Source organism: Piliocolobus tephrosceles, chromosome 3, assembly GCF_002776525.5.
Source record: "Piliocolobus tephrosceles isolate RC106 chromosome 3, ASM277652v3, whole genome shotgun sequence".
Lineage (NCBI taxonomy): Eukaryota > Metazoa > Chordata > Mammalia > Primates > Cercopithecidae > Piliocolobus > Piliocolobus tephrosceles.
The window spans coordinates 119,096,047-119,112,417 of record NC_045436.1 but is presented as its reverse complement, the minus strand read 5'-3'; the positions used below and the strand labels follow the sequence as shown (position 1 = coordinate 119,112,417).

General features: G+C 37.7%; 1 protein-coding gene across 2 annotated transcripts; it reads left to right on the top strand.

Moving 5' to 3' along the window:
- Positions 1 to 571: 571 nt before the first annotated feature.
- Positions 572 to 15,825, top strand: AMTN (amelotin). 2 transcript variants are annotated; one of them, XM_023190220.2, is made up of 9 exons: positions 572 to 657; positions 766 to 834; positions 4,078 to 4,158; positions 5,156 to 5,221; positions 6,166 to 6,255; positions 10,018 to 10,053; positions 10,457 to 10,483; positions 14,149 to 14,410; positions 15,537 to 15,825. In XM_023190220.2, the coding sequence occupies exons 2-9, from the start codon at positions 781 to 783 to the stop codon at positions 15,545 to 15,547; spliced, it is 627 nt and encodes a 208-aa protein (XP_023045988.1). In that variant the 5' UTR covers positions 572 to 657; positions 766 to 780; the 3' UTR covers positions 15,548 to 15,825. The 2 variants fall into 2 exon arrangements, with proteins under 2 accessions (XP_023045988.1, XP_023045987.1); XM_023190219.2 differs by having other exon boundaries at positions 4,075 to 4,158.
- Positions 15,826 to 16,371: the final 546 nt, after the last annotated feature.

The window sequence follows — 16,371 nt, the reverse complement described above, 5'->3', positions numbered from 1 at the left end:
ATGTGTGGGAAAAAAGGTTCTATAAGAATGGTGCTTGTGACACTTTTGTAATTACAAAATAAAATGGAAATGGATTAAATGTCCATCAAAAAGAAATGTGATATAATGTTGTGTACACATTAAATAAAATAAACCTGTATGTACTAACACACAAAGTTGTCCATTATTTGTTAAGAAAACATAAGTTCTAGAGCAATCTACATAATAGACTTCATTTTTTAAACTATGCACAGAACCCTATATTTTGATGTTTGATTTATGTGTTCATACATACATGATAAAACACGTACATCTGAGAAATCATTTGGGAAGAAGAGGGAGGTGAAGAAGAATTTAAATTATTTTATTGTCTGCATCTTTTTTTAATTACATAAGGTATGTCTCCCTGAAACACCTTCTATTCAAATGGTAGACATTGGGTAATATCGTGTCTGCAGCTAATAACCCACCTAATGAAGTGTTGGGAAATGAAAAAAACCAAATGATTTAACAGACAGCTAAATCCTGATTGGTTTCTCAGTTTCCAGTCTCCTGGAACTGAGTTTAAATTTCTTCTACAAACACATACATCATTGAAGGGTAAAAATTTTCACCAGAGTAAACTTGAGAAATCAACTGGACTTTAAGTATTATAGATTTTGCTTTCTGGACACAAAGGTAACATTAATCGACCATGTTTCAAGTAGAACATTCATTTTTAAAGTATCATTTTCTCTTAAAAGGAAAAAAATGCAGTGGAAGCGTAACACTGTTTTGTTGTTGTAGGTAGCAATTTGAAACATGAAGACTACGATTCTACTGTTTTGCCTTCTAGGATCAACTCAGTCATTACCAGTAAGTATGTTATGTTTGTTTTATATGCCAACCAGCTTCAACAGCATCTCTAGTTGCAGACCTACCTCTCTCCCGCCCTCCATCAAAACTGCTCTGTTTTATGACTCATTCCCTGAGACTGTCCATTGTTTATTTTCCAAGGCAGAAAATGACAAGCTAATAAGTTGTTGGTACATATTTCAATGTACTTGTATTTTTTAAATGCATCCACTCCATCGTGGTAAAAGGTCAATTATTTTGGCAGAGCAATAGGCTAGAAATTAGGAGACAAATGAGTGCCTTAAGTGGATGATTATTTTATTTTCCAAAAAGAAATTTTTTCTTGGCAACTAGTTATGTGAAAGAAATGAACAGGGTGGGATTATGCGGGGAGAGGATGAAATAAGATAAGGTAGCCAACCTCTTTCTCACTTTATCCCAAATATATACTTGTGTGTGTGTGTGTGTGTGTGTGTGTGTGTGTGTGCCTTCCTTGAAAGAAGTTGTCTGTAAAAGTTTAATTTTCTAAACAAGGTAAAGTATGAAGTTAATTTTTTTACAGAACAAATGGTTCTTTCACTTCGCCAAATACAATTACCGAAAGATTCTTCAAAATACAGTTTCTTTAGTATATTTAAATTACCACATAATTGGTGAAAACTCAAAATAAGCAAAATTTTCCAGGAGCGCAACTCTCATGTGAAGTGGGCTGGGGTGGAGCAGGCCTGCTGTGCAGGCTACGGCAGATTGCTAATAGACAATGAGAGCAGCTAGAGAGTTAGTGGGGCAGGGCAGCAGGGAGGCGACACTGAAATGTCTATTCGGTATAGAAGCAATACCAAATGAAACATCAGGACACATAGACAAGGTATTTTTTACTATTTGTAAATGAATTTACTGAGTTAGCATAAAGTTGTAAAGAGTGAATCCATTTGCAAATATGGACACATACAACAGCCTAGCAATTATTTTCAGTAGATCAAAAGTTTGAGGAAAAGTACCAGATGGAAAACATAATGTTAGAAAAAACAAATATAAGACAAATCAAAGTCACAGAAAGTGAAGGCCCTAGAAGAAAACAAGATTTTATTCCTCCAACAAATATTTGGTGAGTGCTTACTATATGCCAGACACGGATTTATCTTCTTGAGATAGATCACTGAATAAACCACAGTGTTGCCACCCTTGTGAAGTCTATATTTTAGCAAGGAAACAAATGATAAATGGTGAGCAGTCTAAATCAGTAGTTAACATGACAGGATAGGAGGCGGTGGGCACTACATAAAAAAGACCCCAGAGCAGGGTGAGATGGAGCAGGCTGGTGGTGCGCAGTGGAGAAGGGGCAGGCTGCATATTCAGGACAGCAGTCAGGTTTGGCCTCAATAAAGAAGTAGGTGAGAGAGTGAAGCCAATGTCCAGGGAAAGAACATTCCAGACAGAGGGAACAGGTGGAGGTGAAATTCTGAAGCAGGAATGGACTTTACCTGTCCCGGAAACAGCAAAAAGGCTGGATGGCCAGAGCAGAGTGAGGGAAAGGAAATGAGGTGGGAAAGATCAGAGAGCTACTGGGGGCCTGGATCATAAAGACCCTGTAGACCACTGTGGGGTCTCTGGCTTTTACTCTGAGTGAAATTGACAGCCGTTGGCCAGGCACGGTGGCTCATGCCTGTAATCCCAACACTTTGGGAGGCCAAGGTGGGCAAATAACTTCAGGTCAGGAGTTCAAGAGCAGCCTGACCAATATGGTGAAACCCCATCTCTATGAAAAATACAAAAATGAGCTGGATGTGGTGGTGTGCACTGGTAATCCCAGCTACTCAGGAGGCTGAGGCAGGAGAATCATTTGAACCCGGGAGGCGGAGGTTACAGTGAGCTGAGATCACGCCACTGCACTCCAGCCTGGATGACAGAACAAGACTCCATCTCAAAAAAAAATAAAAGCAAAGAAAGAAAAGAAAAAAAAAAATGGTAGTCATTGCAGGAACTCAGCAGAGGAGTGACAAGATTAGACTATCATTTTCACAGGGTCATTCTGGCTGCTATGCTAACAATAGATTGTGGGAGATGAAAAGACTTACTTACGAAACATATATATATATATATATATACATACACACATACACACACACACACACACACACACACACAAACACACAGATAATCTTAAAGCTGAAAGGGACCTCCTAGAACAGGTAATACCAACCTCTCCTTTTTTTTTTTTTTTTTTTTTTTTTGAGACATAGTCTCGCTCTGCAACCTCCTGCTCCTGGGTTCAAGCGATTCTCCTGCCTCAACCTCCCAAGCAGCATTTTGTATTTTTAGTAAAGACAGGGTTTCAGCATGTTAGCCAGGCTGGTCCTAACATCCTAACCTCAAGTGATCCTCCCGCCTTGGCCTTCCAAAGTGCTGGGATTACAGGTGTGAGCCACGGTGCCCAGCCCCAACCTCTCCTCATAACTAAAGGGAAACTCCAATGTGAAACCAGAACTGCTCCAGAGTAACCTTAGATGACTCAAGGTCTGCTGCAGAGCCAGAGGGCCACACCCCTGTGCCTTCCAGGATGCCTCCAGGAGCAAAACCAGATTTGGTCAATCTGCCAAAAGAGAAGCTTTTTTATTTGGAGACTAAGAGCACTTACAGGGATCTAGCACTAGCTCTGCTGCTCGCCATGTCACCTTGGGCAGTTTACCGTAAGCATCAGTTGCCTCATCTGTTAGACAAAGTAATACAACTAGACCAAATGTGTAGAAGGAATATTTTCATATCTAAAATTCAGTGATTTCTAATACACTAATAAAATATCCAGGCCAGAAAGAAAACTGAAGTTCTGTTACAAGAGTGATGTGGCAGGCATGGCAAAAGTGGGAAGCTTCCTGAAAAGGTAGTAAGAATGACGGCAGCTTATCTCAAGCCCTGAGAAAAAGCAAATGTGCACAGAGCTAACGTACAGATTATATATTCATGTAAAAGGCAAGTACAAAAAAGAAATGGGAGCCAGGAACCACCACAAGATATCCCATGTGCTCAGGTGCATCCCAGCCCCCGTGCCCCCACACCACCCCACTCCTCCTGGGCTGGCATTTTTCCACTCTACAATTACATGTCCTACCATGCACACAATGTTTCAGGGAATTAAACTCCTCTAAAATACTCAAAGCCTTAATGTAGACATTTTTGCATTGGGGGCAACCTGGATATAAATGGATACAAAATCTTAAACACATTCCTGCCTCATCAAATATGTATTTGTTTTCACAAAAGCAGCTCAAACCTGCTTTGGGACTCCCTCCCACAAAACTGGCTCTGGATCAGGGAACACTACCAAACCAACAGCAGTCAAATCAGGTAAGAGTCCTACAATAGGGAACGTGTACAAACCAGTAAAGAAAACACATTAAGACAGGTAGGTTTAAAATCAAAATTTACATGAAGACTGTACAAGACTGAACAAGAGAGAGAGGCTTTTCATTTGGGAGTGGGGAAAAGAACTGATATAATTTTCTGAAAAATTTGCATAGGAAAAGTAAAGCACTCTAATTTTTTTTCTTTTTATCTAAATAATAATTTGGTTTAGCAGTGAAATCTAATCAACTTTGAAAAGGAATAACTATGTCTATTTGCAAAGCTTGGTCATCTATGGCCTTGAGGTACTATGGCATTATCATATGCAGTATTTGCTAGCAATAGTAGGGAATCAGAGGTGATCTATAAAAAATAACTGCAGATTTCCTCCTGGTTTTGTGAAGTTTCATTGTTGTTGATGTGTTGATGTGTTGCTATTTAATCTGTTTCTTCAAAGTGTAAATACTTTTGAAAACTGCAATATCTTTTGGCAACTACGCTCCTTCCCACTTCAACTCTTCCTCTGCCGTGAAGGACCATGGCTTACCTACTTCTACATTTTGTGAAGTAGTACAATCAGATAACACTAGAGTCTAAAGTCTTCTCCTTAGTCAACAGAACACTCAAGTCAAGAACCATTTCCCCCTCTTAAGGAGACTGAATCTTATACAATTTGGGAACCCTCTTTAAGAAAAAGAATACAAAATTAGATATGTAAAATTAAGTACTGAAATAAATATTTATAATTGGATAAGAAATTAGAGTAAATCACAAATTTTCTGAAGCTGATAAGTACCGTAAGCTTGAAACATAGCTAGGGGACCTCCCAAGGCCACAAACGGGGCAATGCTACTGAAAGGCCCCAAGGCTTCATCTTTATTTACCTTCATGGTAAATCCACTTCTGACAGGAGTGTCAATTACATGAGGTTATCCACCACTGACAGAGTAAGGGAAGCAGGCAACCTCTTGTCTCACACATCACTTTCAATCCCCTGCAGGTCTTCCCTTCTTTAAGTTTGATACCATTAACACAGATGCTCACACTGGGGCCAGATCTGCATCTGGTAAGTGATCTTTTGTATCATTTTAATACCCATTGTGAAATAAATATAATGCCTAATGTTATGGTGGGGGGAGCATGCATATGGATGTGTATATCCACAAATGAAAACACACACATACTTATTCATGTAGATAAGTTGAAAGAGAGGAGAGAAGAGTCCAAGGGAGTTGGACATCATTAAAAGTTTTTCTTAGCAAGAGAGTCTCTAAACAAATGGATCTAATTCTTTCCTTCCCCAGTTTCTCTATCCTCTTCTCCTCCTCTCTCAATTCCTCCACCATACCTTCCTCAATGCCCCTACAGCATCCCCACATCCACATAAACACTATCACTGCTATTATCACCCCCAATGACAGGAGCAAGCTGGAAGAGATAGAAAGATCTTCAGTGTCTTCATATAGAATATCTGTACACATCTTCAGTCTTCTCACAGAATATCTGTATAATCTGTTTGGGAAGAAAAATGTTTCTTTCCTGACTTAAAGTGGACTTTTTTAGTGGTCAGATTTAAATATAGTTCATGTCCCAGACAAAATATGTATTCTGAACCTCATAATTTTCATACGTAACCTAGAGGAGTTAATTTCTTAATTGTAAAACAGCTAACAGAAAATTTTCAGAAATAATTGCTCTTGTAGCCAAAAAGGGAAAGTAAGCATACAAATAAATCAACTAAGTAATTCTCAAACAGAAGAGGTTAAATGCCAAAGAAAAACTTAACAGGGGAAAAGTTAGCAATAGCCCCTGTGGTTGTACTAGCAGACTAAATAAGTCTTTAAATTTCATCTTTGTGTCTAAGTATACATCCAATAGAATACTATGTATTTACATAGCAAATCCTTCCTTTAAATATATTTTATGTTTAGTAAAAACATTTTAGTTTCCTAAATATCCAAACTGAAAAAAAAAAAAAATACAATGAAAGTCTTCTTCCTTGCCCTACAGTTAAATCCTGCTGCAGGAATGACACCTGGTGCCCAGGCCCACCCATTGACCCTGGGAGTGTTGAATTTACAACAGCAACTGCAACCACATGTAAGTTGAACAGCTGGACTTTAGTTTTAACATTAGAGAGCATTTTCTCTCAGGGAAAAGCCTACAGTAGAAACAGAATTTTTTAAAGCTTCTTGAAAATTTTGCCCAGATTGTTAGCTGACGAACATTCTACTGAACATAGAACAGTATTTGACAATCTGGTTCTTAATGAAAATTCATGAAAACTTACCCAGAGAACTGACCATGCTATACCACAACCTCTCTAGAATATAATTTTAATGGAAAACAGGGAACCTTGAAAAGTTGGGGAAGATTGAAAAGTGAAAAATATATGGGGGGAAATTGAGAGATCCCAAGATTTTTTCTAGCATATTGTTTTCTCTTGAAGACTTTCTGGGTGACCAAGATCATCTCAAAGAAAAATTAAGAGGTGGATAAAGTTTATCTTCAGCAAATCTAATCGTCCCATTTTTGTGCCCTTTTTTTCATTCCCTCTTGAAAGTCCCCAAGGACTTTTCAGTATTTACCATTTACCACCTCCCACTATCACTTGCTTTCAAAAACAAACAAAAAAAAAAAAAAAACACCTGAAAATCCTCTTACACTAAGATACAAACTTAAGGCATCACCTGTTTCTGAAGTGTTTGCATTTTAACATTGAACAAATTCCAAATTTTGACCTTCTTGAAACTTTTCTAAATAGCATAATAGGCTCCAGAGGGGCTGGGTGCAGTGGCCCATGCTGTAATCCCAGCACTTTGGAAGGCCAAGGCAGTAGGATCACTTGAACCCAGGCATTTGAGACCAGCCAGGATAACACAGTGAGACTTATCTCTACAAAAAATAAAATAAAATAAATAACTGGGCGTGGTGGGGCACATCTATAGTCCCAGCTATTCGGGAGGCTGAGGTGGGAGGATCACTTGAGCAAAGGAAGTCAAGGCTGCATTGAGCAACGACTGTGTCACTGCACTCCATCCTGGGTGACGGAGGGGGATTCTGTCTCAAAAAAAAAAAAGAAAAAGAAAAGAAAGCCTCTCGAGGAAAATACAATAATCCTTTTACAGCAAGACTAAGTTGTTTGTAGATAACTTATTCTCCCCAACATGTAACCTCAGCTCCCACTATCCAACATAATGGTCTAATTTTTTGTAGAAGCATTTATTATTGCGTAAGCAATATGTATTAATTATAAAGAATTTAGGAAATGCAAATTTTCTAAAATTTACATGTAAGCAAAAAATAAAATAAAATACACTTGGAATCTCATTAGCCATAATCAAACACTGTCAACATTCTAGAGTATGTTCTTCCAGTCTTTTTTCTATACATAAATTTTTAAAGAAAATGTTTTTGCTATATTTAATGTTTTATAACATGCTTTTTTCCACAAATATATTTTGAACAGCTTTCATGTTTTAAAATATTCACATACAATGTTGTTTTTAATGACCTCTTGGTATTCCATGGTATACTAAATTACTTATTATGAAAATTTGGGGATTTTTCCAAAGTCTTTGCTTCTATAAACAACGCTACAGTGAGCATCCTTGTGACTAAGTCTATGAGTATTCCAGTGACTATTTCCTTGTACCAACTCTTAGGAATAGAATTTCTGGGGCCAAAGACACAAAAAGTATCTTGATAATAAAAATTTGGATTATAAAAGTGACCCTCTGAAAAAGATTTAAGATGCAAACAAAAAGAGACTCTCTGTAACAGGTGATCATAGTATAATCTACATACTGATTGCCTACCTTGAAGGTAGACTTAATACATCTTCATGTTCCCCAGAGAGTATCCTCCTAAGTCAAGGCATTAGTGGAGCCTGGAGATGCTACAAAAGTTTCAGTATAAAGAGTTTCACGTTGTACACTCTCTATGCAATATTAGAAATCAATCCCCATTTGCTGTGGGAATTCTTCAATGTCTCTAGGCCATGCTACCACCAAGGGTTCCCATACCTGACCTTCCCCTGGGCAGCTCTAGTCCCTCCTACCCTGCCTTTCCCTGTGCAGAGTAGCTTATTATCTCTGCCACAACCTGGACACCTACTGGTGGCTTGCATTTATCAAAGAAAGGTGAACTATGTTAGTGAACTCTAGAACCACACAATTTCTGGTTAAATATCAGCTCTACACTTACTACTTATATGATGTTGGCCAAGTTACTTAACCACTCTGTGGCTCAATTTGCTCAAAATTTAAAACGGGCATTAAAATAGAACCTTCCTCTACAGTTGTTGCAAAGATCAAGTGAGTAAATATATGGAAAACACTCAAAACAATGCCTACCACATAGTAAATATGCGATGTGTTAGCTATTATGATTTCAAATAATTTCTCTACCGACAACAAAGAAAAAAGTCCTCTTTATCATTATATTGGTAAACAATTAGATTACCTTTCATTACAGTTTATACGTAGACATCTGTACTTTCCTCTTTTTATCTTTTTGTTCTTTCCACTCCAACTTCCCATTAAAGAAGAAATTTCCATTTCATCTTCTCTTAAATCCAAAATATACCAACCACTTTCCCATTGCCAACGTGAAGGCTAGTTGGGTTTTTTGTTCCTGTTCTGTTGCCCTTTTTTTTTGTCAGTAGACAAGCACCTGATTGTGAGTAAGCCTTTTTCATAAATGTATGTAATTTTTCCTTATTGACACTCCATAGTTCCATAATTCCTGCACCAACTGTCTTGGGAAACAATAGTTAAGAGTCTATTTCATAAGACTTTCAAACCTTCTGGTTTGGTAATTATGAAATTAAGAGTCTTATTTTGATGACTTTCCTGACACTTTGAATTTTCTATAGAAATAAGAATAAATTTTTAAAGCCTTAGCTTTCTTTGACAAACTTCAGGCCAGTTCTCAGAGTAGCAGAGAGTACTGGAGCATGTCAACACCTCACTCAAATCTTTTTCATCTTTTTATAACTAAATTTATAATCTTTAGTTATCAGTGACCCTTGAATTATTTCTTGCCTAGTTCTAAGAGCTATGCCAATGCCAGGGGTTACTGAGCAATATTCCCTATAATTGCCTTATTTTAACAGCAAAATGTCCAGGCAACTATTGCAAGACTAAATATCTATGCCTCAAGAAACCTTCGCATTTGAAAATACCCATCACATGTTTTAATGTGTCTTCTAAGATTGGACATGAAAGAAATCTGTAAATTTTAATATTATTGTTACTTGAAATAATTTTCAGTTTGGAGATTTCTTGAGACCAATTTTATTTTTTTCGTTCATCCAGTTTACTAACTTCTATCTTCTCAATGTGCTACCTTGAACTGGTTTCTAAATCTCTCTGGGACTGATCTTCTTTTTACAAATTGGAAAAGTTCCAAACTCTGATCCAGATCTATGAATTTATATCTATGATTATAGATAATACATTAGTAACAAATATCTATTTAACAGATACTATATCGTTTTAAGAAGGTATCAATGGCTGGGCGCAGTGGCTCACGCCTGTAATACCAGAGCTTTGGGAGGCTGAGGCAGCCGGATCACGAGGTCAGGAGTTCAAGACCAGCCTGGCCAACATGGTGAAACCCCGTCTCTAGTAAAAATACAAAAAATTAGCCAGGCATGGTGGCAGGTGCCTGTAATCCCAGCTACTCAGGAGGCTGAGGCATCGCTTGAACCCAGGAGGTGGAGGTTGCAGTGAGCCGAGACCACACCACTGCACTCCAGTCTGGGCAATAGAGCGAGACTCCATCTAAAAAAAAAAAAAAGTATCAATATTTATACCATGTTCCAGAACTTTTGAATGAATTTTTCTCTCATTTTTTCAGATGTTACCAATTTTTGTCACACAAGTTGGAGCCCAGGTAAAATTATGCTTAATAATGTCTTGATTTTAAATCACCTTGGTGTGAAATATTTATTCTTACCTCAATTCACTAGATAGTTGTGAGGTTTTCAATGTACTTTGCCCTGTATGGACACTGATAATCACAAGAGCTTGCTTTCTGCATAAGTTTTCTTCAATGAACATCCACTTAATGATAGAAAAATACATAATTTTTGGAAAGAATGAATATTAGCAGTCTCCCATCATATGCTGACTTGAGTTTTGTAATATAGATCATAAGGCAGTTTAACGTTTTATTAGAAATGCAAAATCTCTATAACCTTTGAAAGTATTTTAAGTTTTCAAGTCATGTTGTACATATATTACTACAAATATATTAAAATGTGTCTAACAGTTTGTGTTTATCTTTTTGCTTTTAGGGCACTATCCTAAGCTCAGAGGAATTGGTAAAAAGAAAAAATTTAAATACTATTTTAAATTATTTTTACTTCTATCACAATGTTTTCTGTCCCCATATAGTCTCTCTTGACCATAAATCCTGAATATGGTGTGTACTACAATGAACTGAACATTTTTATAGTTCCTTACATTAGATTATCCTTTCATTGTTTGGGGATTTTATCATACTTCTCCAGCTATTTTTCTATTAATTTGACTTAGCTATTGTTTCAATTTATTGCTATCAGATTCAGTTCTATCCAGAAAGGCAATGCACATTTTTTAACTTCATAAGGATTGCAGTCTAGGATTATAAACTATTGAAATGTATACAAATGTAGAATAATACAAATATTAACTTTTTACAGGAAAGATTAAATTCCTTGACTTGGATTTTTTTTTTGTATTTTATTTTATTTTATTTTTTATTATTATACTTTAAGGTCTAGGGTACATGAGTACAACATGCAGGTTTGTTACATATGTATACATGTGCCACGCTGGTGTGCTGTACCCATTAACTCGTCATTTACATTAGGTGTATCTCCTAATGCTATCCCTCCCCCCTCCCTCCTCCCCACAATAGGCCCCAGTGTGTGAGATGTTCCCCTTCCTGTGTCCAAGTGATCTCATTGTTCAGTTCCCACCTATGAGTGAGAACATGCGGTGTTTGGTTTTCTGTTCTTGCGATAGTTTGCTGAGAATGATGGTTTCCAGCTGCATCCATGTCCCTACAAAGGACTCAAAGTCATCCTTTTTTATGGCTGCATAGTATTCCATGGTGTATATGTGCCACATTTTCTTAATCCAGTCTGTCACTGATAGACATTTGGGTTGATTCCAAGTCTTTACTATTGTGAATAGTGCTGCAATAAACATATGTGTGCATGTGTCTTTACAGCAGCATGATTTATAATCCTTTGGGTATATACCCAGTAATGGGATGGCTGGGTCAAATGGTATTTCTAGTTCTAGATCCTTGAAGAATCACCATACTGTTTTCCACAATGGTTGAACTAGTTTACAGTCCCACCAACAGTGTAAAAGTGTTCCTATTTCTCCACATCCTCTCCAACACCTGTTGTTTCCTGATTTTTTAATGATTGCCATTCTAACTGGTGGGAGATGGTATCTGAGGGTGGTTTTGATTTGCATTTCTCTGATGGCGAGTGATGATGAGCATTTTTTCATGTGTCTGTTGGCTGTATGAATGTCTTCTTTTGAGAAGTGTCTGTTCATATCCTTTGCCCACTTTTTGATGCGGTTGTTTGTTTTTTCTTGCAAATTTGTTTGAGTTCTTTGTAGGTTCTGGATATTAGCCCTTTGTCAGATGGGTAGATTGCAAAAAATTTTCTCCCATTCTGTAGGTTGCCTGTTCACTCTGATGGTAGTTTCTTTTGCTGTGCAGAGCTCTTTAGTTTAATTAGATCCCCTTTGTCAATTTTGGCTTTTGCTGCCGTTGCTTTTGGTGTTTTAGACATGAAGTTCTTGCCCATGCCTATGTCCTGAATGGTATTGCCTAGGTTTTCTTCTAGGGTTTTTATGGTTTTAGGTCTAAAATTTAAGTCTCTAATCCATCTTGAATTAATTTTCGTATAAGAAGTAAGGAAAGGATCCAGTTTCAGCTTTCTACTTATGGCTGGCCCATTTTCCCAGCACCATTTATTAAATAGGGAATCCTTTCCCCATTGCTTGCTTTCATCATGTTTGTCAAAGATCAGATGGCTGTAGATGTGTGGCATTATTTCTGAGGGCTCTGTTCTGTTCCATTGGTCTATATCTCTGTTTTGGTAGCAGTACCATGCTGTTTTGGTTACTGTAGCCTTGTAGTAGAGTTTGAAGTCAGGTAGCGTGATGCCTCCAGCTTTGTTCTTTTGGCTTAGGATTGTCTTGGCAATCAGGGTCTTTTTTGGTTCCATATGAACTTTAAAGCAGTTTTTTCCAATTCTGTGAAGAAAGTCATTGGTGGCTTAATGGGGATGGCATTGAATCTATAAATTACTTTGGACAGTATGGCCATTTTCACAATATTGATTCTTCCTATCCATGAGCATGGTATATTCTTCCATTTGTTTGTGTCCTCTTTTATTTCACTGAGCAGTGGTTTGTAGTTCTCCTTGAAGAGGCTTAACTTCGATTTTTAGTTCTTATGGCACAATATATCTTTTTCCAGCATCAGATAGTGATGAACTCTTTCTACACACATAAATAATCGGAGGGCTGTACCTAAATAAAGTTAATATCACCATTGCTAGACACTTCAATGCATTCCTCCATAGGTTCTTTTCTAGAGAAAATGACTTGAATTAACATGATATCTAAACATGACAACAGTACAGAATTGAGGCAATATTTGGAAACAGTTATTCAACAGCTTTTCTATTATGGAAAATGTAGATATGTTCTATATTGTCCCTAAATAATCACCAAGTAATGGGGCTAGTGTCTGTTTTGCCAACATTGATACATGAACATCCATATCCAGCTGCTGAGGTTCTTCTATAACCAGCACTTTAGCATATCCTTTACATATGTTGCCTTCAACCTTCCCCAAAGCACAAAGCAGTATTTTTGACCCAGCTTTATAGATAAAGAAACTGAGGTTAAAAGTTTAAGTAATTTAGGCCTCAAAAGCAACAATGACAAGAAAAGAGTGGATCCAGATCCAACGCCATTTTTTAATCTACTACACTAATGGTTTTTCAAACATTTTTAATACAAATCACAATAACAACTATATTTTTCATGCAGCTTCACACACACACACACACACACTTATGAAACAGCATTCACCTTTACTATATAGAATGCACTACTAGTCTACTGCCTGTTTTGTTGTTTAATGATGACTGTCAATCACCTTTTTCACTTCAAAACTGTGGATATCACAACCCTCAGTTTGAAAACGTCTATACTCTGCTCCTATCTGTCATCTAGCATAAGTCTAATTCTGGTTTCAGTATCTCTTAAATGTAACATAGTGTTTCCCAAACTTCATTCCTTGCCCAGCAAATCAGGATGGCATCAAAAGCTGGTTTAAAAGGCAGATTGCTAGGTCCTGCTCCAGACCTGCTTGATCAGGATCTCTCTAAAAATGAAAAACTCCAATAGACAGGAATTATCTATCTATCCTCAAGGAACACACAATAGACAGAATAAGTGTTTCTGACTGAATATTCCAATGCCTTTGAAAAATACGTCAAAAAAACTTGAAGGGATGAGAACCACCAGGATTAATCTACTTGAATCAATTTTTCCATTAATTTTTAGTCTCTTATATTTTTTTGAGAAAATGTTGCGAGCAAAAGAAAGATTACATGTTAGCTTTAATAACAAAGATAAAGCCTATCATAATTGTATGGATTTTTCTGCCTTAATTCTACCTCCAGATCCAGCTGATAATAATAAACTGTTGTTCCTTTTCCCAGGACTGGCTCGATTCTGGCTTTCCCTTTCTGAGGGAAATGGAGCATAGCAAAGAGTCCCAGTATTGAATCAGACTAGGCTGGAGCAAGGGAGTATTAACCCTGAGAAATGCCAGGTCTTTGCTGTCTTCTCTGACTTTACTCTCTCCATCTTTTCATTGCTACCCAAACTTGCTCCCCTTAAAAAAGAAAAGGCTTTAAAATGTGTTGCTTTTAACTTTGTTTTCTGTTTGCCTCCCTCATTCCAGCCACAAATCTTCACGAGCCTCATCATCCATTCCTTGTTCCCTGGAGGCATCCTGCCCACCAGTCAGGCAGGGGCTAATCCAGATGTCCAGGATGGAAGCCTTCCAGCAGGACAAGCAGGTGTAAATCCTGCCATCCAGGGAACCCCAGCAGGCCGCCTCCCAACTCCCAGTGGCACAGATGATGATTTTGCAGTGACCACCCCTGCAGGCATCCAAAGGAGCACACATGCCACCGAGGAAACCACCACAGAATCACCAAATGGTAAATTCTCCTAGCTTGGAACATACTTCTTGGCTATGAAAGTCATCTGCAGAATGGAAAAGAGGAGTTCTTTGTCTTGCCTTGACAAATGCAGATCTTAGTAAGATTAGGAAGCCCCTTTACTCACTCACAATTGACTCCAGCAACGAGGGAATATTTTTACTCAGCCACCAACCCTCTGGTATTAACACTGAAAGAAGAATTTGTGTGAGTGTTTTTGTTGTTTTGAGACAGGGTCTTGCTCTGTTGCCCAGGCTGGAGTACAATGGTACGATCTGAGCTCACCACAACCCCTGCATCCCAGGTTCAAGTGATTCTCATGCCTCAGCCTCCGAGTAGCTAGGATTACAGGTGCACGCCACCACACCTGGCTAATTTTTGTATTTTTAGTAGAGACAGGGTTTCACCATGTTGGCCACGCTGGTCTCGAACTCCTCACCTCAAGTGACCCACTCGCCTCAGCCACCCAAAGTGCTGGGATTATAGGCGTGAGCCACTGTGCCTGACCATACTGGCTAATTTTTGTAAAAACGGGGTTTTGCCATGTTGCCCAGGCTGGTCTAGATCTCCTGACCTCAAGCAATCTGCCCGCCTCGGCCTCCCAAAGTGCTGGGATTGCAGGCATGAGCCACCATGCCTGGCCTGAAAGATTTTTAATTGTTGGCATAACACATGTTCCATTTTGGGTCAGAACTGAAAATATTTGGAAGCAGACTATGTTCCTTGCCCCAATACACACACACGCACATAGAGGCCTGTAGCAGATACACTTCAGTTCATCATGACCCTGTCTCCACTCACTGACGGAGCCTCAGAACCTTCCTACTGTAATAGTGCAAGCAGCCACTAGTGATAGCTACCAGAGCAGATAAACCCATAAACCCATCTGCCGTTCTTAGATGGAACTTAAGAAATGTGACAAAAATAAGCTTTTCCTGCACCAACAAGCAAAGTTAATTGTTTAACATGTGAAAATGTCTAGAACCAAATATCCTTAGAGATAACTAAAGAATGATTTTATATGGATGCTCCTAATCCTGGAAAAGAAACTTTGATCTCAAGTAAAAAATATTTAAGTTCAATATACTTTTTATCTACATTTAAAACGTGTTTTATTTTCTTCCAGGAATTCAGTAAGCTGTTTCAAATTTTTTCAACTAAGCTGCCTTGAATTTGATGATCCATGTGAATCTTTATCATTGATTATATTATGGAATAGATTGAGACACACTGAGTAGTCTTAGAAGAAATTAATTCTTAATATACCTGAAAATATTCTTGAAATTTCAGAAAATATATTCTATGTAGAGAATCCCAACTTTTTAAAACAATAATTAAATGGATAAATTTGTCTTTGAAATATAACATTATGCTGCCTGGATGATACGCATATTAAAACATATTTGGAAAACTGACTCTTTTTCTTCTTTGGAGATGGAAGAAAGTTGGCCCTTACAGAAACTACATTTCCTCAGGACACTAACATGATACTCCAGGTCTAGAACTTTCTTTGGAAGTAGGAAGCACAGCAGTCAAGAAGAGGACACCCAGCAATGTGAAGACAAATTCTGGTCTCTTCACAGCTACCTCATCATTCGCTTTCTTATAAGAGTCACAAATTTAATTTTTAATAAGCAGAGTACTTCTCAACATCTAAAACATACAGTACAAAAAAAGACTTACAAGTCATATAATTCTACCTATCCTCAAGTGTTTATATTCAGAACTCATCATAATGGCACTTAATGTTTAATTTTGGTATGCTTGAGTGTGAAAAATGACATTGAAAAAAGTAATTATAATCACTAAAGCAAACCAAGGTGATATTCTTGCTCCATTCACCTAAAAGGTAAAAATTAACCTGATTTAAACTTATAACAGACCACTGCAGTTCATCTATAGTGAGGGGGATTAATACAAACTACAGTAGAGCCCCCAAAACAGAAAGGTATGGATAGGGT

Excerpts from the sequence above, each read along its gene's own strand:
- AMTN (XM_023190219.2), top strand. The coding sequence starts at position 781 with ATGAAGACTACGATTCTACTGTTTTGCCTTCTAGGATCAACTCAGTCA. Across the intron at positions 835-4,074 it reads GATCAACTCAGTCATTACCA|CAGCTCAAACCTGCTTTGGG; the intron begins GTAAGTATGTTA and ends TTTTCACAAAAG. Across the intron at positions 6,256-10,017 it reads AACAGCAACTGCAACCACAT|ATGTTACCAATTTTTGTCAC; the intron begins GTAAGTTGAACA and ends TCATTTTTTCAG.